General features: G+C 48.0%; 2 protein-coding genes across 2 annotated transcripts in view; one reads left to right on the forward strand and one right to left on the reverse strand.

Moving 5' to 3' along the window:
- The window catches only part of cog5 (component of oligomeric golgi complex 5), a 302,838-nt gene that overhangs the window by 221,904 nt on the left and 56,163 nt on the right, over positions 1 to 24,771 (forward strand). The gene's annotated exons all lie outside the window — the stretch shown is intronic.
- On the reverse strand, positions 18,334 to 21,031 carry LOC306773110 (G-protein coupled receptor 22-like; the record flags this gene model as incomplete). The annotated part of the gene is made up of 3 exons (XM_079262839.1): positions 18,334 to 19,386; positions 20,687 to 20,833; positions 20,909 to 21,031. The coding sequence occupies 3 exons, from the start codon at positions 21,029 to 21,031 to the stop codon at positions 18,334 to 18,336; spliced, it is 1,323 nt and encodes a 440-aa protein (XP_079118965.1).

Genomic DNA, 24,771 nt, shown 5'->3' on the forward strand with positions numbered 1-24,771 from the left:
AGCGGGACTACGATGGAACGGTTTAAAACGTAAAGCGGGACTACGATGGAACGGTTTAAAACATAAAGCGGGACTACGACCGAACGGTTTAAAACGTAAAGCGGGACTACGACCGAACGGATTAAAACGTAAAGCGGGGCTACGATGGAATGGTTTAAAACATAAAGCGGGACTACGATAGAACGAATTAAAACATAAAGCGGGACTACGATAGAACGAATTAAAACGTAATGCGGGACTACGACGGAACGGTTTAAAACGTAAAGCGGGACTACGACGGAACGGTTTAAAATGTAAAGCGGGACTACAACGGAGCGGATTAAAACGTAAAGCGGGAGCATGACGGAACGGTTTTAAACATAACGCGGGACTACGACGGAACGGATTAAAACGTAAAGCGGGACTACGACGGAACAGTTTAAAACGTAAAGCGGGGCTACTAAGTGACTGTTTAAAACATGAAGCGGGACTACGACAGAACGGTTTAAAACGTAAAGCGGGACTACGACAGAACGGATTAAAACGTAAAGCGGGACTACGACGGAACGGATTAAAACGTAAAGCGGGACTATGAGGCAACATTTTAAAACGTAAAACGGGACTACAACGGAACGGTTTAAAACGTAAAGCGGGGCTATGAGGGAACATTTTAAAACGTAAAACGGGACTACAACGGAACGGTTTAAAACATAAAGCGGGGCTACGATGGAACGGTTTAAAACGTAAAGCGGGACTACGACGGAACGGATTAAAACATAAAGCGGGGCTACGACGGAACGGTTTAAAACGTAACGCGGGACTACGACGGAACGGATTAAAACGTAAAGCGGGGCTATGAGGGAACATTTTAAAACGTAAAACGGGACTACAACGGAACGGTTTAAAACATAAAGCGGGGCTACGACGGAACGGTTTAAAACGTAAAGCGGGACTACGACGCAACGGTTTAAAACGTAAAGCGGGACTACAACGCAACGGTTTAAAACGTACTGCGGGACTACGACGGAACGACTTAAAACGTAAAGCGGGGCTATGAGAGAACATTTTAAAACGTAAAACGTGACTACTACGTAATAGTTTGAAACGTAAAGCGGGGCTACGGTGGAACGGATTAAAACGTAAAGCGGGACTACAATGGAACGGTTTAAAACATAACGCGGGACTACGACCGAACGGTTTAAAACGTAAAGCGGGACTACGACGAAACGGATTAAAACGTAAAGCGGGGCTACGACGGAACTGTTTAAAACGTAAAGCGGGGCTATGAGGGAACATTTTAAAACGTAAAACGGGACTATGACGGAACGGTTTAAAACATAAAGCGGGGCTACGATGGAACGGATTACAACATAAAGCGGGACTATGATGGAACGGTTTAAAACGTAAGGCGGGACTACGACGGAACGGTTTAAAACGTCAAGCGGGACAACGACGGAACGGACTAAAACGTAACGCGGGACTACGACGGAACAGATTAAAACGTAAAGCGGGACGATGACGGAACGGATTAAAAGGTAAAGCGGGACTACGACGGAACGGTTTAAACGTAAAGCGGGACGACGACGGAACGGATTAAAACGTAAAGCGGGACGACGACGGAACGGATTAAAACGTAAAGCGGGACGACGACGGAACGGATTAAAAGGTAAAGCGGAACTACGACGGAACGGTTTAAAACGTAAATCGGGACTATGAGGGAACATTTTAAAACGTAAAACGGGATTATGACGGAACGGTTTAAAACATAAAGCGGGGCTACGATGGAACGGTTTAAAATGTAAAGCGGGGCTATGAGGGAACATTTTAAAACGTAAAACGGGACTATGACGGAACGGTTTAAAACGTAAAGCGGGACGACGACGGAACGGACTAAAACGTAACGCGGGACTACGATGGAACGGTTTAAAACATAAAGCGGGACTACGACCGAACGGTTTAAAACATAAAGCGGGGCTACGATGGAACGGATTAAAACATAAAGCGGGACTATGACGGAACGGTTTAAAACGTAAAGCGGGACGACGACGGAACGGACTAAAACGTAACGCGGGACTACGACGGAACGGATTAAACGTAAAGCGGGACGATGACGGAACGGATTAAAACGTAAAGCGGGACGACGACGGAACGGATTAAAAGGTAAAGCGGAACTACGACGGAACGGTTTAAAACGTAAATCGGGACTATGAGGGAACATTTTAAAACGTAAAACGGGATTATGACGGAACGGTTTAAAACATAAAGCGGGGCTACGATGGAACGGTTTAAAATGTAAAGCGGGGCTATGAGGGAACATTTTAAAACGTAAAACGGGACTATGACGGAACGGTTTAAAACGTAAAGCGGGACGACGACGGAACGGACTAAAACGTAACGCGGGACTACGATGGAACGGTTTAAAACATAAAGCGGGACTACGACCGAACGGTTTAAAACATAAAGCGGGGCTACGATGGAACGGATTAAAACATAAAGCGGGACTATGACGGAACGGTTTAAAACGTAAAGCGGGACGACGACGGAACGGACTAAAACGTAACGCGGGACTACGACGGAACGGATTAAACGTAAAGCGGGACGATGACGGAACGGATTAAAAGGTAAAGCGGGACGACGACGGAACGGTTTAAAACGTAAATCGGGACTATGACGGAACGGATTAAAACGTAAAGCGGGACTACGAAGCAACGGTTTAAAACGTAACGCGGGACTACGACCGAACGGTTTAAAACGTAAAGCGGGGTTACGACCGAACGGATTAAAACGTAAAGCGGGGCTACGACGGAACGGTTTAAAACGTAAAGCGGGGCTATGAGGGAACATTTTAAAACGTAAAACGGGACTATGACGGAACGGTTTAAAACGTAAAGCGGGACGACGACGGAACGGACTAAAACGTAACGCGGGACTACGATGGAACGGTTTAAAACATAAAGCGGGACTACGACCGAACGGTTTAAAACATAAAGCGGGGCTACGATGGAACGGATTAAAACATAAAGCGGGACTATGACGGAACGGTTTAAAACGTAAAGCGGGACGACGACGGAACGGACTAAAACGTAACGCGGGACTACGACGGAACGGATTAAACGTAAAGCGGGACGATGACGGAACGGATTAAAAGGTAAAGCGGGACGACGACGGAACGGTTTAAAACGTAAATCGGGACTATGACGGAACGGATTAAAACGTAAAGCGGGACTACGAAGCAACGGTTTAAAACGTAACGCGGGACTACGACCGAACGGTTTAAAACGTAAAGCGGGGTTACGACCGAACGGATTAAAACGTAAAGCGGGGCTACGACGGAACGGTTTAAAACGTAAAGCGGGGCTATGAGGGAACATTTTAAAACGTAATGCGGGACTACGACGGAACGGTTTAAAATGTAAAGCGGGACTACAACGGAGCGGTTTAAAACGTAAAGCGGGATTACGACGGAACGGTTTTAAACATAACGCGGAGCTACGACGGAACGGATTAAAACGTAAAGCGGGGCTACGACGGAACGGATTAAAACCTAAAGAGGGACTACGTCGGAACGGTTTCAAACGTAAAGCGGGGCTATGAGGGAACATTTTAAAACGTAAAACGGGACTAGGATGGAACGGTTTAAAACGTAAAACGGGACTACGACGTAACGGTTTGAAACATAAAGCGGGGCTACGACGGAACGGTTTAAAACGTAAAGCGGGACTACGACGCAACGGTTTAAAACGTAAAGCGGGACTACAACGCAACGGTTTAAAACGTACTGCGGGACTACGACGGAACGACTTAAAACGTAAAGCGGGGCTATGAGAGAACATTTTAAAACGTAAAACGTGACTACTACGTAATAGTTTGAAACGTAAAGCGGGGCTACGGTGGAACGGATTAAAACGTAAAGCGGGACTACAATGGAACGGTTTAAAACATAACGCGGGACTACGACCGAACGGTTTAAAACGTAAAGCGGGACTACGACGAAACGGATTAAAACGTAAAGCGGGGCTACGACGGAACTGTTTAAAACGTAAAGCGGGGCTATGAGGGAACATTTTAAAACGTAAAACGGGACTATGACGGAACGGTTTAAAACATAAAGCGGGGCTACGATGGAACGGATTACAACATAAAGCGGGACTATGATGGAACGGTTTAAAACGTAAGGCGGGACTACGACGGAACGGTTTAAAACGTCAAGCGGGACAACGACGGAACGGACTAAAACGTAACGCGGGACTACGACGGAACAGATTAAAACGTAAAGCGGGACGATGACGGAACGGATTAAAAGGTAAAGCGGGACTACGACGGAACGGTTTAAACGTAAAGCGGGACGACGACGGAACGGATTAAAACGTAAAGCGGGACGACGACGGAACGGATTAAAACGTAAAGCGGGACGACGACGGAACGGATTAAAAGGTAAAGCGGAACTACGACGTAACGGTTTGAAACGTAAATCGGGACTATGAGGGAACATTTTAAAACGTAAAACGGGATTATGACGGAACGGTTTAAAACATAAAGCGGGGCTACGATGGAACGGTTTAAAATGTAAAGCGGGGCTATGAGGGAACATTTTAAAACGTAAAACGGGACTATGACGGAACGGTTTAAAACGTAAAGCGGGACGACGACGGAACGGACTAAAACGTAACGCGGGACTACGATGGAACGGTTTAAAACATAAAGCGGGACTACGACCGAACGGTTTAAAACATAAAGCGGGGCTACGATGGAACGGATTAAAACATAAAGCGGGACTATGACGGAACGGTTTAAAACGTAAAGCGGGACGACGACGGAACGGACTAAAACGTAACGCGGGACTACGACGGAACGGATTAAAAGGTAAAGCGGGACGACGACGGAACGGTTTAAAACGTAAATCGGGACTATGACGGAACGGATTAAAACGTAAAGCGGGACTACGAAGCAACGGTTTAAAACGTAACGCGGGACTACGACCGAACGGTTTAAAACGTAAAGCGGGGCTACGACGGAACTGTTTAAAACGTAAAGCGGGGCTATGAGGGAACATTTTAAAACGTAAAACGGGACTATGACGGAACGGTTTAAAACATAAAGCGGGGCTACGATGGAACGGATTACAACATAAAGCGGGACTATGATGGAACGGTTTAAAACGTAAGGCGGGACTACGACGGAACGGTTTAAAACGTCAAGCGGGACAACGACGGAACGGACTAAAACGTAACGCGGGACTACGACGGAACAGATTAAAACGTAAAGCGGGACGATGACGGAACGGATTAAAAGGTAAAGCGGGACTACGACGGAACGGTTTAAACGTAAAGCGGGACGACGACGGAACGGATTAAAACGTAAAGCGGGACGACGACGGAACGGATTAAAACGTAAAGCGGGACGACGACGGAACGGATTAAAAGGTAAAGCGGGACTACGACGGAACGGTTTAAACGTAAAGCGGGACGACGACGGAACGGATTAAAACGTAAAGCGGGACGACGACGGAACGGATTAAAACGTAAAGCGGGACGACGACGGAACGGATTAAAAGGTAAAGCGGAACTACGACGTAACGGTTTGAAACGTAAATCGGGACTATGAGGGAACATTTTAAAACGTAAAACGGGATTATGACGGAACGGTTTAAAACATAAAGCGGGGCTACGATGGAACGGTTTAAAATGTAAAGCGGGGCTATGAGGGAACATTTTAAAACGTAAAACGGGACTATGACGGAACGGTTTAAAACGTAAAGCGGGACGACGACGGAACGGACTAAAACGTAACGCGGGACTACGATGGAACGGTTTAAAACATAAAGCGGGACTACGACCGAACGGTTTAAAACATAAAGCGGGGCTACGATGGAACGGATTAAAACATAAAGCGGGACTATGACGGAACGGTTTAAAACGTAAAGCGGGACGACGACGGAACGGACTAAAACGTAACGCGGGACTACGACGGAACGGATTAAACGTAAAGCGGGACGATGACGGAACGGATTAAAAGGTAAAGCGGGACGACGACGGAACGGTTTAAAACGTAAATCGGGACTATGACGGAACGGATTAAAACGTAAAGCGGGACTACGAAGCAACGGTTTAAAACGTAACGCGGGACTACGACCGAACGGTTTAAAACGTAAAGCGGGGCTACGACGGAACTGTTTAAAACGTAAAGCGGGGCTATGAGGGAACATTTTAAAACGTAAAACGGGACTATGACGGAACGGTTTAAAACATAAAGCGGGGCTACGATGGAACGGATTACAACATAAAGCGGGACTATGATGGAACGGTTTAAAACGTAAGGCAGGACTACGACGGAACGGTTTAAAACGTCAAGCGGGACAACGACGGAACGGACTAAAACGTAACGCGGGACTACGACGGAACAGATTAAAACGTAAAGCGGGACGATGACGGAACGGATTAAAAGGTAAAGCGGGACTACGACGGAACGGTTTAAACGTAAAGCGGGACGACGACGGAACGGATTAAAACGTAAAGCGGGACGACGACGGAACGGATTAAAACGTAAAGCGGGACGACGACGGAACGGATTAAAAGGTAAAGCGGAACTACGACGGAACGGTTTAAAACGTAAATCGGGACTATGAGGGAACATTTTAAAACGTAAAACGGGATTATGACGGAACGGTTTAAAACATAAAGCGGGGCTACGATGGAACGGTTTAAAATGTAAAGCGGGGCTATGAGGGAACATTTTAAAACGTAAAACGGGACTATGACGGAACGGTTTAAAACGTAAAGCGGGACGACGACGGAACGGACTAAAACGTAACGCGGGACTACGATGGAACGGTTTAAAACATAAAGCGGGACTACGACCGAACGGTTTAAAACATAAAGCGGGGCTACGATGGAACGGATTAAAACATAAAGCGGGACTATGACGGAACGGTTTAAAACGTAAAGCGGGACGACGACGGAACGGACTAAAACGTAACGCGGGACTACGACGGAACGGATTAAACGTAAAGCGGGACGATGACGGAACGGATTAAAAGGTAAAGCGGGACGACGACGGAACGGTTTAAAACGTAAATCGGGACTATGACGGAACGGATTAAAACGTAAAGCGGGACTACGAAGCAACGGTTTAAAACGTAACGCGGGACTACGACCGAACGGTTTAAAACGTAAAGCGGGGTTACGACCGAACGGATTAAAACGTAAAGCGGGGCTACGACGGAACGGTTTAAAACGTAAAGCGGGGCTATGAGGGAACATTTTAAAACGTAATGCGGGACTACGACGGAACGGTTTAAAATGTAAAGCGGGACTACAACGGAGCGGTTTAAAACGTAAAGCGGGATTACGACGGAACGGTTTTAAACATAACGCGGAGCTACGACGGAACGGATTAAAACGTAAAGCGGGGCTACGACGGAACGGATTAAAACCTAAAGAGGGACTACGTCGGAACGGTTTCAAACGTAAAGCGGGGCTATGAGGGAACATTTTAAAACGTAAAACGGGACTAGGATGGAACGGTTTAAAACGTAAAACGGGACTACGACGTAACGGTTTGAAACGTAAAGCGGGGCTACGACGGAATGGTTTAAAGCGTAAAGCGGGACTACGACGGAACGGATTAAAACGTAACACGGGACTACGACGGAACGGATTAAAACGTAAAGCGGGACTGCGATTGAACGGTTTAAAACATAAAGCGGGACTATGACCGAACGGTTTAAAACGTAAAGCGGGACTACGATGGAACGGTTTAAAACATAAAGCGGGACTACGACCGAACGGTTTAAAACGTAAAGCGGGACTACGACCGAACGGTTTAAAACGTAAAGCGGGACTACGACCGAACGGATTAAAACGTAAAGCGGGGCTACGACGGAACGGTTTAAAACGTAAAGCGGGGCTATGAGGGAACATTTTAAAACGTAATGCGGGACTACGACGGAACGGTTTAAAACGTAAAGCGGGACGACGACGGAACGGACTAAAACGTAACGCGGGACTACGACGGAACGGATTAAACGTAAAGCGGGACGATGACGGAACGGATTAAAAGGTAAAGCGGGACTACGACGGAACGGATTAAAAGGTAAAGCAGAACTACGACGGAACGGTTTAAAACGTAAATCGGGACTATGACGGAACGGATTAAAACGTAAAGCGGGACTACGACGCAACGGTTTAAAACGTAACGCGGGACTACGACGGAACGACTTAAAACGTAAAGCGGGGCTATGAGGGAACATTTTAAAACGTAAAACGGGACTATGACGGAACGGTTTAAAACATAAAGCGGGACTACGACGGAACGGATTAAAACGTAACACGGGACTACGACGGAACGGTTTAAAACGTAAAGCGGGGCTACGGTGGAACGGATTAAATCGTAACGCGGGACTACGATGGAACGGTTTAAAACATAAAGCGGGACTACGACCGAACGGTTTAAAACATAAAGCAGGACTACGACGGAACGGTTTAAAACGTAAAGCGGGGCTACGACGGAACGGTTTAAAACGTAAATCGGGGCTATGAGGGAACATTTTAAAACGTAAAACGGGACTATGACGGAACGGTTTAAAACATAAAGCGGGGCTACGATGGAACGGACTAAAACGTAACGCGGGACTACGACGGAACGGATTAAACGTAAAGCGGGACGATGACGGAACGGATTAAAAGGTAAAGCGGGACGACGACGGAACGGTTTAAAACGTAAATCGGGACTATGACGGAACGGATTAAAACGTAAAGCGGGACTACGAAGCAACGGTTTAAAACGTAACGCGGGACTACGATGGAACGGTTTAAAACGTAAAGCGGGGCTATGAGGGAACATTTTAAAACGTAAAACGGGACCAGGATGGAACGGTTTAAAACGTAAAGCGGGACTACGACGGAACGGTTTAAAACGTAAAGCGGAACTACGACGGAACGGTTTAAAACGTAAAGCGGAACTACGACGGAACGGAATAACACGTAAAGCGGGACTACGACGGAACGGTTTACAACGTAAAGCGGGACTACGATGGAACGGTTTACAACGTAAAGCGGGACTACGATGGAACGGATTAAAATGTAAAGCGGGACTACGACCGAACGGATTAAAACGTAAAGCGGGGCTACGACGGAACGGTTTAAAACGTAAAGCGGGGCTATGAGGGAACATTTTAAAACGTAAAACGGGACTATGACGGAACGGTTTAAAACATAAAGCGGGGCTACGATGGAACGGATTAACACATAAAGCGGGACTATGACGGAACGGTTTAAAACGTAAAGCAGGACTACGACGGAACGGATTAAAACGTAACACGGGACTACGACGGAACGGTTTAAAACGTAAAGCGGGGCTACGGTGGAACGGATTAAAACGTAACGCGGGACTACGATGGAACTGTTTAAAACGTAAAGCGGGGCTATGAGGGAACATTTTAAAACATAAAGCGGGACTACGACGGAACGGTTTAAAACATAAATCGGGACTATGACGGAACGGATTAAAACGTAAAGCGGGACTACGACGCAACGGTTTAAAACGTAACGCGGGACTACGACGGAACGACTTAAAACGTAAAGCGGGGCTATGAGGGAACATTTTAAAACGTAAAACGGGACTATGACGGAACGGTTTAAAACAAAGCGGGACTACGACGGAACGGATTAAAACGTAAAGCGGGGCTACGACGGAACGGTTTAAAACGTAAAGCGGGGCTATGAGGGAACATTTTAAAACGTAAAACGGGACTATGACGGAACGGTTTAAAACATAAAGCGGGGCTACGATGGAACGGACTAAAACGTAACGCGGGACTACGACGGAACGGATTAAACGTAAAGCGGGACGATGACGGAACGGATTAAAAGGTAAAGCGGGACGACGACGGAACGGATTAAAAGGTAAAGCAGAACTACGACGGAACGGTTTAAAACGTAAATCGGGACTATGACGGAACGGATTAAGACGTAAAGCGGGACTACGACGGAACGGTTTAAAACGTAAAGCGGGGCTACGACGGAACGGTTTAAAACGTAAAGCGGGGCTATGAGGGAACATTTTAAAACGTAAAACGGGACTATGACGGAACGGTTTAAAACATAAAGCGGGGCTACGATGGAACGGATTAAAACATAAAGCGGGACTATGACGGAACGGTTTAAAACGTAAAGCGGGACGACGACGGAACGGACTAAAACGTAACGCGGGACTACGACGGAACGGATTAAACGTAAAGCGGGACGATGACGGAACGGATTAAAAGGTAAAGCGGGACGACGACGGAACGGATTAAAAGGTAAAGCAGAACTACGACGGAACGGTTTAAAACGTAAATCGGGACTATGACGGAACGGATTAAAACGTAAAGCGGGACTACGAAGCAACGGTTTAAAACGTAACGCGGGACTACGACGGAACGACTTAAAACGTAAAGCGGGGCTATGAGGGAACATTTTAAAACGTAAAACGGGACTATGACGGAACGGTTTAAAACATAAAGCGGGGCTACGATGGAACGGTTTAAAACGTAAAGCGGGGCTATGAGGGAACATTTTAAAACGTAAAACGGGACTAGGATGGAACGGTTTAAAACGTAACGCGGGACTACGACGGAACGGATTAAACGTAAAGCGGGACGATGACGGAACGGATTAAAAGGTAAAGCGGGACGACGACGGAACGGATTAAAAGGTAAAGCAGAACTACGACGGAACGGTTTAAAACGTAAATCGGGACTATGACGGAACGGATTAAGACGTAAAGCGGGACTACGACGGAACGGTTTAAAACGTAAAGCGGGGCTACGACGGAACGGTTTAAAACGTAAAGCGGGGCTATGAGGGAACATTTTAAAACGTAAAACGGGACTATGACGGAACGGTTTAAAACATAAAGCGGGGCTACGATGGAACGGATTAAAACATAAAGCGGGACTATGACGGAACGGTTTAAAACGTAAAGCGGGACGACGACGGAACGGACTAAAACGTAACGCGGGACTACGACGGAACGGATTAAACGTAAAGCGGGACGATGACGGAACGGATTAAAAGGTAAAGCGGGACGACGACGGAACGGATTAAAAGGTAAAGCAGAACTACGACGGAACGGTTTAAAACGTAAATCGGGACTATGACGGAACGGATTAAAACGTAAAGCGGGACTACGAAGCAACGGTTTAAAACGTAACGCGGGACTACGACGGAACGACTTAAAACGTAAAGCGGGGCTATGAGGGAACATTTTAAAACGTAAAACGGGACTATGACGGAACGGTTTAAAACATAAAGCGGGGCTACGATGGAACGGTTTAAAACGTAAAGCGGGGCTATGAGGGAACATTTTAAAACGTAAAACGGGACTAGGATGGAACGGTTTAAAACGTAAAACGGGACTACGACGTAACGGTTTGAAACGTAAAGCGGGACTACGACGGAACGGTTTAAAACGTAAAGCGGAACTACGACGGAACGGAATAACACGTAAAGCGGGGCTACAACGGAACGGATTAAAACGTAAAGCTGGGCTACGACGGAACGGTTTAAAACGTAAAGCTGGGCTACGACGGAACGGTTTAAAACGTAAAGCGGGACTACGACGCAACGGTTTAAAACGTAAAGCGGGACTACGACGCAACGGTTTAAAACGTACTGCGGGACTACGACGGAACGACTTAAAACGTAAAGCGGGGCTATGAGGGAACATTTTAAAACGTAAAACGTGACTACTACGTAATAGTTTGAAACGTAAAGCGGGGCTACGACGGAACGGTTTAAAGCGTAAAGCGGGACTACGACGGAACGGATTAAAACGTAACGCGGGACTACGATTGAACGGTTTAAAACATAAAGCGGGGCTACGGTGGAACGGATTAAAACGTAAAGCGGGACTACAATGGAACGGTTTAAAACATAACGCGGGACTACGACCGAACGGTTTAAAACGTAAAGCGGGACTACGACGAAACGGATTAAAACGTAAAGCGGGGCTACGACGCAACTGTTTAAAACGTAAAGCGGGGCTATGAGGGAACATTTTAAAACGTAAAACGGGACTATGACGGAACGGTTTAAAACATAAAGCGGGGCTACGATGGAACGGATTACAACATAAAGCGGGACTATGATGGAACGGTTTAAAACGTAAGGCGGGACTACGACGGAACGGTTTAAAACGTCAAGCGGGACAACGACGGAACGGACTAAAACGTAACGCGGGACTACGACGGAACAGATTAAAACGTAAAGCGGGACGATGACGGAACGGATTAAAAGGTAAAGCGGGACTACGACGGAACGGTTTAAACGTAAAGCGGGACGACGACGGAACGGATTAAAACGTAAAGCGGGACGACGACGGAACGGATTAAAACGTAAAGCGGGACGACGACGGAACGGATTAAAAGGTAAAGCGGAACTACGACGGAACGGTTTATAACGTAAATCGGGACTATGAGGGAACATTTTAAAACGTAAAACGGGATTATGACGGAACGGTTTAAAACATAAAGCGGGGCTACGATGGAACGGATTAAAACATAAAGCGGGACTACGACGGAACGGATTAAAACGTAAAGCGGGACTACGACCGAACGGTTTAAAACGTAAAGCGGGACGACGACGGAACGGACTAAAACGTAACGCAGGACTACGACGGAACGGTTTAAAACGTAAAGCGGGACGACGACGGAACGGTTTAAAACGTAACGCGGGACTACGACGGAACGGACTAAAACGTAACGCGGGACTACGACGGAACGGATTAAACGTAAAGCGGGACAACGACGGAACGGATTAAAACGTAAAGCGGGACGACGACGGAACGGATTAAAACGTAAATCGGGACTAAGACGGAACGGTTTAAAACGTAAAGCGGGACGACGACGGAACGGTTTAAAACGTAAAGCGGGACGACGACGGAACGGACTAAAACGTAACGCGGGACTACGACGGAACGGTTTAAAACGTAAAGCGGGACGACGACGGAACGGACTAAAACGTAACGCGGGACTACGACGGAACGGATTAAAACGTAAAGCGGGACTATGACGCAACGGTTCAAAACGTAATGCGGGACTACGACGGAACGACTTAAAACGTAAAGCAGGGCTATGAGGGAACATTTTAAAACGTAAAACGGGACTACTACGTAATATTTTGAAACGTAAAGCGGGGCTACGACGGAACGGTTTAAAACGTAAAGCGGGACTACGACGAAATGGATTAAAACGTAAAGCGGGGCTACGACGGAACGGTTTAAAACGTAAAGCGGGGCTATGAGGGAACATTTTAAAACTTTAAAACGGGACTATGACGGTACGGTTTAAAACATAAAGCGGGGCTACGATGGAACGGATTACAACATAAAGCGGGACGATGACGGAACGGATTAAAAGGTAAAGCGGGACTACGACGGAACGGTTTAAACGTAAAGCGGGACGATGACGGAACGGATTAAAACGTAAAGCGGGACGACGACGGAACGGATTAAAACATAAAGCGGGACGACGACGGAACGGATTAAAAGGTAAAGCGGAACTACGACGGAACGGTTTAAAACGTAAATCGGGACTATGAGGGAACATTTTAAAACGTAAAACGGGACTATGACGGAACGGTTTAAAACATAAAGCGGGGCTACGATGGAACGGATTAAAACATAAAGCGGGACTACGACGGAACGGACTAAAACGTAAAGCGGGACGACGACGGAACGGACTAAAACGTAACGCGGGACTACGATGGAACGGATTAAACGTAAAGCGGGACAACGACGGAACGGTTTAAAACGTAAAGCGGGACTACGACGAAACGGATTAAAACGTAAAGCGGGGCTACGACGGAACGGTTTAAAACGTAAAGCGGGGCTATGAGGGAACATTTTAAAACTTTAAAACGGGACTATGACGGTACGGTTTAAAACATAAAGCGGGGCTACGATGGAACGGATTACAACATAAAGCGGGACGATGACGGAACGGATTAAAAGGTAAAGCGGGACTACGACGGAACGGTTTAAACGTAAAGCGGGACGATGACGGAACGGATTAAAACGTAAAGCGGGACGACGACGGAACGGATTAAAACATAAAGCGGGACGACGACGGAACGGATTAAAAGGTAAAGCGGAACTACGACGGAACGGTTTAAAACGTAAATCGGGACTATGAGGGAACATTTTAAAACGTAAAACGGGACTATGACGGAACGGTTTAAAACATAAAGCGGGGCTACGATGGAACGGATTAAAACATAAAGCGGGACTACGACGGAACGGACTAAAACGTAAAGCGGGACGACGACGGAACGGACTAAAACGTAACGCGGGACTACGATGGAACGGATTAAACGTAAAGCGGGACAACGACGGAACGGTTTAAAACGTAAAGCGGGACTACGACGAAACGGATTAAAACGTAAAGCGGGGCTACGACGGAACGGTTTAAAACGTAAAGCGGGGCTATGAGGGAACATTTTAAAACTTTAAAACGGGACTATGACGGTACGGTTTAAAACATAAAGCGGGGCTACGATGGAACGGATTACAACATAAAGCGGGACGATGACGGAACGGATTAAAAGGTAAAGCGGGACTACGACGGAACGGTTTAAACGTAAAGCGGGACGATGACGGAACGGATTAAAACGTAAAGCGGGACGACGACGGAACGGATTAAAACATAAAGCGGGACGACGACGGAACGGATTAAAAGGTAAAGCGGAACTACGACGGAACGGTTTAAAACGTAAATCGGGACTATGAGGGAACATTTTAAAACGTAAAACGGGACTATGACGGAACGGTTTAAAACATAAAGCGGGGCTACGATGGAACGGATTAAAACATAAAGCGGGACTACGACGGAACGGACTAAAACGTAAAGCGGGACGACGACGGAACGGACTAAAACGTAACGCGGGACTACGATGGAACGGATTAAACGTAAAGCGGGACAACGACGGAACGGATTAAAACGTAAAGCGGGACGATGACGGAACGGATTAAAACATAAATAGGGACTAAGACGGAACGGATTAAAACGTAAAGCGGGACTACGACGGAACGGTTTAAAACGTAAAGCGGGACGACGACGGAACGGTTTAAAACGTAAAGCGGGACTACGACGGAACGGATTAAAACGTAAAGCAGGACTACGACGGAACGGATTAAAACGTAAAGCGGGACTACGACGGAACGGTTTTAAACGTAAAGCAGGACTACGACGGAATGGATTAAAACGTAAAGCGGGACTACGACGGAACGGATTAAAACGTAAAGCAGGACTACGACGGAACGGATTAAAACGTAAAGCGGGACTACGACGGAACGGTTTTAAACGTAAAGCAGGACTACGACGGAATGGATTAAAACGTAAAGCGGGATTACGACGGAACAGTTTAAAACAAAACATGTTCATGTGTTAGAGCGGCCCAGATTCCAGACCTAAAACCCATTGATAGGCAAGATCTGAAAACTGCCGTTTACAAACTGAGCTTGAGTTGTTTTGTGAAGAAGAATATTTCCGTCTGAAGATGTGCTGGTAAAGACATACGCAAAAAGACTTGTAGCTGGAATTTCAGCAAACGTTCAGCAAAAAGTACTGACTCAGGGCGCTGAATACTTTTCTGCTTTTTATTTTTTGAATAATTTTCATTGTACTTCACAACTGTGTGATACTTTGTGATGCTTTTTCACATGAAATTCCAATGAAATATAATTGTTTGTTTATTGTGTCAAAATGTGGAAAAGTTCAAGGGGTATGAATACGTTTGCAACCACTGCGTGTAAGAGCTCCTAAATTCTGGTGGTTCCTGCTGGAATGCTTTTGACCAGGCAGGGCCATGAAACAGTCTGTATAAACCTGTTTAGGTTTGCGGTAGGATCACTGCGCTTCTTTTAAAAGGATGTAATGAAAGAAAAAGTCCTGCTGAGAAAAATCCAGCTGGTCAATGTGTTCACACACATCTTATTAAAGTAAAGGCAGACTGGTTCTCTGGTCACCTGTCTGCTGCGACAGCTTCAGTGTGTCCTTCACCTCCCATAAGAGCATATCTGGAGGAGGTGTCGTGTTTATCGCCTTTCCCTTCGCCACCACTCACTCTGCTCTGTGCTGGCTGCAGACCAGCAGCATCTCATGTGAGCTGGACCAAGATCTGGCACATGCTCCCACTGCAGGTTGTCCAGAATTAATCCAAACAACATGAGGATGTTTTTCCTCTTCTGTGCAGGTTCCCGGCCTGGCCTGGTCTGGCCTGGTCTGACCCGGTTTGGCCTGGCCTGACCTGGCCTTGCCCGGCCTGACCTGGTCTGACCCAGCCTGGCCTGGTCTGGCCTGGCCTGGCCTGGCCTGGCCTGGTCTGACGCAGGCCAGCAGTGGTCTGGTTGATGTAGAAGTCACAGCGTGACCTTGTGCTGTCAGGAAGAGGGACGTGATGCTGATGGCTCCCATCAGTGCTTCATCTGCAGCTCTGCTCTGACTTATCACAAGGTATTAATGAAACAGAGCAGGTTTTCAAGACCAACACACACACACACACACACACACACACACACACACACACACACACACAGCTGATTGTGTACAGATCATTGTGATCTGCAGAACCCTCCTGGCTGCTTCAGCTGCTGGTCTCTGTGGGGTCCTTTAGGTCAGTGCAGCTGTATGAAACCATGACCCCTCTGAACCACACAGGATCAGAACCGACTCGATGCTCACGGTGCAGAAATGTTTCAAATCTTCTCATGCAGCAGATTTTGATGACCCCCAATTCTTCACTCTGCAACCTGGTTTTAAAGTTCTTTTTTCTGCCTCCCAAAACGTTGCTTCCATGAGAACGAACAGGGTCCCGGCTCTGGGACAGGGTCCCGGCTCTGGGACAGGGTTCCGGCTCTGGGACAGGGTCCCGGCTGTCCCGGCTCTGGGACAGGGTCCCGGCTCTGGGACAGGGTCCCGCCATTTTCATAAGATCTCGCGAGAGTCAGGAGATTTTACGAGCTAATGCGCTAAACACTGTTCAGTGGAAACACCCGCAGATTGCAACTGTTGTTTGTCCAAACTCACAAACATTCCTTTTGTTTTGAGGAAAGTGTGACGGAAGCGCAGCTACCCTCGCTGGTTGGTTGTAGTGACACCCCACAGATACACAAATTGAACATTTTACAACTTTCTTGTATCCCGCAGTCATCCAGGCCTTTCTGGGTCACCCCTAGTGCACGTCTCTATCAACAAATGTGAACTTTCACGTGCACACATGTTGCCGTTGCTTGGCTGGAGAACGGCTTCATGGCACTGGTTCCATAGGAAGTGACTGGAGGAGGAGCGATGCCGCTCCGTGTCCGTCCAGCCTTTTTGTTTTCATTGTGGGAGAATTACTCTCATCTCGTGACAAAGACGTAGTGAACGTACGGTGGCCGTCAGGAGCCAAACTTCTTTCTGGCATAAAGATGTTTTCACCTGTATGTGGATCCAGGTGAAGGCATGATGCACCACAGGTAGCTACTTCTTCTTCTGTGGTGCTTTTAAGGCCTTGCTGATCTCAAACGGTGCTGTAGCTCCTATCAAACGTAGCCGCTGCTGCAGGTTTAAAGCTTGCTTGCTTCATTCTGAGAGAATAACAACATAAGTTATGTTGGTCACGATGCTCAGGTGGTAAACGTGGTGCACTAAGGTTTCTCTTTCTTAAAGTATAAATTGAGTTTGATAAGAAGAATGAGTCTGTATGTCCGGTTTGGCTAACAGTGAATGTGGTTCATTTGGATGAGTGGTGGCCCACCAGTCAGAGGGTGGGTGGTTCGATACCCTGTGAGGAACAGAGGCAACTTGTGAATGTATCCATGGCAACAGGCATCAAGAGGTCGTGAAGGACCTAAGAGGTTTGCTGACGTGTTAAGTCACTCACCTGCTGATGGTCCAGAGATTTGTTTGGGGTGGTTTTTTTTTTACATTTGAGGGAAGTGTGAAGAAATAAATTTGTACGTTAACTGATTGAATGTCATGAATTAGGTTATTTAACAACAAAAAGCAGAAAGAAGAAGGTTCTGACCCAGTTCTGGTCTGTGTTCAGACAGACTCTCTAGGTCTGTGGTGGTTTTATTGTAAATGTGACAAACAGTATCAAAGTTTTCTGATCTTACAGTTTGACAGGAACAGCTGTGGACGTACGGCGTGGTCCCGGACGCCACATGCAAAATAAATAACAGGAAATTCCCTCATTGATAAGAAATCAGGCGCAGCAGTCTAACTGGTCCGTCTTTCAGCTGCTAGAAGTTTCATTTCTAACTCCTCTTCCTGAAACCAGTGTTTTAGTAAGTGTGCTCCCCTTTGTTTTTCTTTGGTCAAACTCCTCCTCCTCATCAGTCTGCGTCTGGTGAGCGAAGACATTTCTGTCTGGCCTCCGTGTCCTCGAACGTTACCTTCTTGTTTCGCCTGGGGTCAATCCAGGAGTTGTGAATCACCACGTTGTTGGGCGTAGGCTCGGCTTCAACCACAGACACCACCCTCTTCTTCATCTTGCTTTTCAGCACTTTCTGGAACTTCTGCCTGGTGAAGGCGTAGAGGAGCGGGTGGAAGATGGTGGTACCGTACGCCATCACCAGGAAGCCCAGGCGGAGGCGGACCGTCAGGTCACTGGGTCCGGTGCTGAGGATGATGGTGTTGAGTACAGTTATTGGAGTCCAGCAGAGGAGGAAGGTGGAGATGATCAGGAGAGACATACGGAAGACTCGTTTCTGTCTCTCACGTCTCTCCCGGTGGCGTTTGACAGCACGTCTCAGAGCGATAATAACCGATACGGACGCTCGCATCCCTAAAGGGGCGTTCCCTCCCAGCCTGACCCCTGAGCTGCTCTGGGAGGCGTCCGTTGACTCCGCTTGCGTGGCGGTGTTTAGAGATATGGCATTTTTGCTCTTCTGTTTTTTTTTCGGTAAGTTGTGTTGAAAGCGTGCTCCAATCCGGATGTTTAGAGCCTGGAGGATCTTGTAGTACGTCACCAGCATCACCATGACCGTGAAGAAGAAGATGGGGATCTGTGCCAGCAGGTGATAGTACAAACCCAGCTCTGTGTAGTATTCATTGGTATGAGCCACTGTCACCACAGCTGTGTGGTTCACCAGACCAGAACCAGAGCCCACAAAGAATCCCACTTCCATGAATGGAATCAGGAAACTGAAGAAAGATAAAGTCCAGATGGATCCCAGGAGAGCCACGGCTCGGCCCATCGTCAGCACTCGGTTTGCAGGCCGTACAGAGATGTCATACCGGTCCACGGTGATGGCTAGGACGTTGGCAGCGGTGGCTACGCTCGCAAAGGAGACGCACGCCTCGTGGAAGCAGCAGATCATGGCCGTGTCTGTCTCCAGTGGAAGCAGAACCACGACGACAGTGAGCGGGATGCAGCAAACACACACCTGAAAGCAGATAGGAAGTCTAGTCAGATTCATCTGGGAGACGATGCAAAACTCATTCAAGACCAGAGATGACTGAGAACCTCAGATGTCCACAACCAAAGATCATAAATTGTTCTACATCATGTTTTCTTTCTATGTAGACCAAATAAAACCTGGATAAAGTCTTCAGCACTTTAATATACTTTATTAGTGTGAAACCAGATCTCTGGACAGCAGAACATCCAAGAGGTTCTTATAAATGTCCTAAATGCAGCATCAATATGTTGAATCATGAACAGTAGCAGCTGCCATCGTACGTCACTAATGTTTACATGTAGAAACATTTCAGGTTATAGTTCTGATCCGACCCGAAATGTTTACTTAGTGTTGTTTCTGAGTACATGCACCACACTTTAAACAGAATAAATCATCCTGACATGCGCAGAAAAGCATGAGTAAAAGAAGAAAATAGGAGATTTTATTTATTGCTATCTTACTGACTTCAGTTACTTCTCTGAACAGTTTTACGTTCTCATTCAGTATATTTGTATCCCATACTGGTCCCATCACGTCTTCCACTAGTTGTAATGGAAAGCATGGAATTAGGTTACATTAGCATACAGCACACTGGACGTACAGATCATTTCTACCTGAAATTCAGGATTTGGTATAACCCATCTGTCTAGATCAAAATAAAATTTTGAGCTGAATGAGTGATCAGATCTTCTGCTTGTATCCAGATCTCCTTCTTTCGGTCACGACCCACAGCTCATGACCATAGGTGAGGGTAGGAACGTAGATCGACTGGTAAATGGAGAGCTTCGCCTTCTGGCTCAGCTCCTTCTTCACCACGACATGACACACGAATACTGCAGACGCCGCACTGATCCGACTGTCGATCTCACGCTCCATCATTCCCTCAGTCGTGAGCAAGACCCCGAGATATTTAAACTCCTCCACTTGAGGCAGGACCTGACCTGACTGGAGAGGGCAATCCACCCTATTCTGGGTCTTGTCTTAACCCAAGAAAAATGAAAGTTTGATATTCAATCTATGAATTTTCAGCAATTTGTCATCCTCAAAGTACCAGCTGAGGTAGATAATGATGCATTTGGAATCTTTTATTTTTAATGTTTGTAATATGTGACAATCTGAACTCCAACTTCAGATCCTCATTACATTTATTGAGGTTCCTATCAGTGATGAGATGTGATGCAGGAAGCATCTGTGGATGATGGAGGAGGAAGGATTGTGGATATCCTTTTTAATGTGGAGGAACTTGTGCTTCTAAAAGTTTGAGCTGAAATGAGATTTCACTCACAAACACATCCACCACGTGCAGGTTCATGGTGATGATGTTGGAGACGGAGCTTATGAGGTTCTGCTTCATGCAGTAGAGGACCAGCACAGTGAGGTTGGAACTCAGGCCCAATACCATCTCCAGAATCAGGAATCCTGTCAGAGATACCTACCAACACAAAGATTCTGGTGAAAATGGCGTTCTGTTTTCAGGGACAAATGAATTTCATTGTGTAGTGGATACCTGGAAGCTGATAGGGTAAACGGCTGTAGATGGGGGGGGTTCTTTATCATACGGGTTGTCTGTGTCGAGCACCGTCATGTTGCTCATGGTGGCGATGGAGATCAGGACGGTGGAGGTGTGCATTATCCTCACGACAGGAAGAGACCTGGATTGAATGCGAAGGGTTTTGACTGATCATTGGAACAATATATACAAAATTGTGGCATTAGAGTTGACATCAGATGTCTACTTTTCTCTTGTTATTGACTTGAAGCTTGAAAATCAAACTAGGATGATTTTAGAGGTGAAAATAATAACTACATATCAGCGTGTTAAAACATCCATCAGAATCAATCCAATCTTTTTACACACGCTAACAGCTGCTAACAATACTAAATGTTGCTGTGGAGCTACTTTTTATACATAACAACAATAATAAACCTCGCAATGGAGCTTAGTTTTAAATGTGTTGCTGCAAGAGATTCACCTTCAGCTCCTGTTTTGCATCAAATGATAAAATGTCTCAGTTTCAACATGTAGTATGTTGTTTATTTTCCACTGTGAATGAAATATAATGATAGGATTTGTTAATCATTACTCTGGTTCTATCAACATACTTCATCCCAGCTTGTTGCTGGTATAGAACCTTTTATTAAGGTTGAGGTCAATTGTCCATAATGTGGTTTGTAATGTGGTGTGAGGCTTTGACTCACCACTCCCAGAGAGACCAGGAGGATCGAGCCGGAACATGTCGGATCATTCCACCATGCCGAATCTGAACAGGGTCAGTCTTCACCCTGTCTTCTGGGTTGATCCTAAACGGGTCATGAAGCGTTTTGGCTCAGATACTGCTCAAACGTAGGAAAATTTCTGTTTGTAAAACCCAGAAGTGACACACCCACCCTCAGTGGGGGGAAGAGAAGGTTGCAGCATCACCATTAACATCAATGGTTCCTTTCATACAAAGCTCTGGCTCATCATTGTCTGTTGATGCCTCTGGTGTCATCCCCGCCTGAAAATGATGCCACTGCCGGAACAATCCTCCTATCTCCACCAGTCCGACTGTCCAGGTATGCAAACGCGATGCGGTTCTGATCCGTCAGGACAATACTTTCCTCATTCAGAGAACACTAAAGGCAGAGTGTAGAAAACAGTCTGGACCAGTCCAATCAACCTCTCAATCCTGTAATCCTGGGAAAGAGGTCCATCAGAGATCAGATACGTCACAGACACAGAACCCGTCACTGCAGGATGTTTATCAACGACTCGTCCTACACATCCAAAACCTGAAAGAAAGGAGTATTGATGAATCTGCTGGTTTTTGTCGACGTGTTCAATCACACAATCGCCATTCAGCTCCCAAATTGTCCCAAGCTGTCGTACCAAGTCAGAGCCCATTGTTCCGACCCCGCTGTCCTGACCCAGATCCCATTGTTCCGACCCCATCGTACCAACCCAGAGCCCGTTGTTCCGACCCCATCGTACCAACCCAGAGCCCGTTGTTCCGACCCCATCGTACCAACCCAGAGCCCGTTGTTCCGACCCCATCGTACCAACCCAGAGCCCGTTGTTCTGACCCCATCGTACCAACCCAGAGCCCGTTGTTCTGACCCCATCGTACCAACCCAGAGCCCGTTGTTCTGACCCCATCGTACCAACCCAGAGCCCGTTGTTCCGACCCCATCGTACCAACCCAGAGCCCGTTGTTCCGACCCCATCGTACCAACCCAGAGCCCGTTGTTCCGACCCCATCGTACCAACCCAGAGCCCGTTGTTCCGACCCCATCGTACCAACCCAGAGCCCGTTGTTCCGACCCCATCGTACCAACCCAGAGCCCGTTGTTCTGACCCCATCGTACCAACCCAGAGCCCGTTGTTCTGACCCCATCGTACCAACCCAGAGCCCGTTGTTCTGACCCCATCGTACCAACCCAGAGCCCGTTGTTCTGACCCCATCGTACCAACCCAGAGCCCGTTGTTCCGACCCCGTCGTCCTGACTCAGAGCCCGTTGTTCCGACCCCATCGTACCAACCCAGAGCCCGTTGTTCCGACCCCATCGTACCAACCCAGAGCCCGTTGTTCCGACCCCATCGTACCAACCCAGAGCCCATTGTTCCGACCCCATCGTACCAACCCAGAGCCCGTTGTTCCGACCCCATCGTACCAACCCAGAGCCCGTTGTTCCGACCCCATCGTACCAACCCAGAGCCCGTTGTTCCGACCCCATCGTCCTGACTCAGAGCCCGTTGTTCCGACCCCATCGTACCAACCCAGAGCCCGTTGTTCCGACCCCATCGTACCAACCCAGTGCTCGTTGTTCCGACCCCATCGTACCTACCTAGAGCCTGTTGTTCCGACCCCATCGTCTTGACCCAGATCCCATTGTTCCGACCCCATCGTACCAACCTAGAGCCCGTTGTTCCGACCCCGTCGTCCTGACCCAGAGCCCGTTGTTCCGACCCCATTGTACCAACCCAGAGCCCATCGTCCCGACCCCATTGTCCCAACCCAGAATCCGTTGTTCTGACCCCGCTGTCCTGACCCTGAGCCCGTTGTTTCGAACCCATCATATCAACCTAGAGCCCGTTGTTCCGAACCGTCGTCCTGACCCAGAGCCCGTCGTCCTGACCCAGAGCCCGTCGTCCTGACCCAGAGCCCGTTGTTCCGACCCCATCGTACCAACCCAGTGCTCGTTGTTCCGACCCCATCGTACCAACCTAGAGCCCGTTGTTCCGACCCCATCGTACCAACCTAGAGCCCGTTGTTCCGACCCCATCGTACCAACCTAGAGCCCGTTGTTCCGACCCCATCGTACCAACCCAGAGCCCGTTGTTCCGACCCCATCGTACCAACCCAGAGCCCGTTGTTCCGACCCCATCGTACCAACCCAGTGCTCGTTGTTCCGACCCCATCGTACCAACCTAGAGCCTGTTGTTCCAACCCCATCGTCTTGACCCAGATCCCATTGTTCCGACCCCATCGTACCAACCTAGAGCCTGTTGTTCCGACCCCGTCGTCCTGACCCAGAGCCCGTTGTTCCGACCCCATTGTACCAACCCAGAGCCCATCGTCCCGACCCCATTGTCCCAACCCAGAATCCGTTGTTCTGACCCCGCTGTCCTGACCCTGAGCCCGTTGTTTCGAACCCATCATATCAACCTAGAGCCCGTTGTTCCGAACCGTCGTCCTGACCCAGAGCCCGTCGTCCTGACCCAGAGCCCGTCGTCCTGACCCAGAGCCCGTTGTTCCGACCCCATCGTACCAACCCAGTGCTCGTTGTTCCGACCCCATCGTACCAACCTAGAGCCCGTTGTTCCGACCCCATCGTACCAACCTAGAGCCCGTTGTTCCGACCCCATCGTACCAACCCAGAGCCCGTTGTTCCGACCCCATCGTACCAACCCAGAGCCTGTTGTTCCGACCCCATCGTCCTGACCCAGATCCCGTTGTTCCGACCCCATTGTCCCAACCCAGAATCCGTTGTTCTGACCCCGTCGTCCTGACCCAGAGCCCGTTGTTCCGACCCCATCGTACCAACCCAGAGCCCATCGTCCCGACCCCATTGTCCCAACCCAGAATCCGTTGTTCTGACCCCGCTGTCCTGACCCTGAGCCCGTTGTTTCGAATCCATCATATCAACCTAGAGCCCGTTGTTCCGAACCGTCGTCCTGACCCAGAGCCCGTCGTCCTGACCCAGAGCCCGTCGTCCTGACCCAGAGCCCGTCGTCCTGACCCAGAGCTCGTCGTCCTGACCCAGTGCTCGTCGTCCTGACCCAGAGCCCGTCGTCCTGACCCAGAGCCCGTCGTCCTGACCCAGAGCTTGTCGTCCTGACCCAGTGCTCGTTGTCCTGATTCTGATAGCTGATTCTACTTGAACTTATTA

Source organism: Telmatherina bonti (assembly GCF_933228915.1).
Source record: "Telmatherina bonti genome assembly, chromosome: 23".
Classification (NCBI taxonomy): Eukaryota; Metazoa; Chordata; class Actinopteri; order Atheriniformes; family Telmatherinidae; genus Telmatherina; species Telmatherina bonti.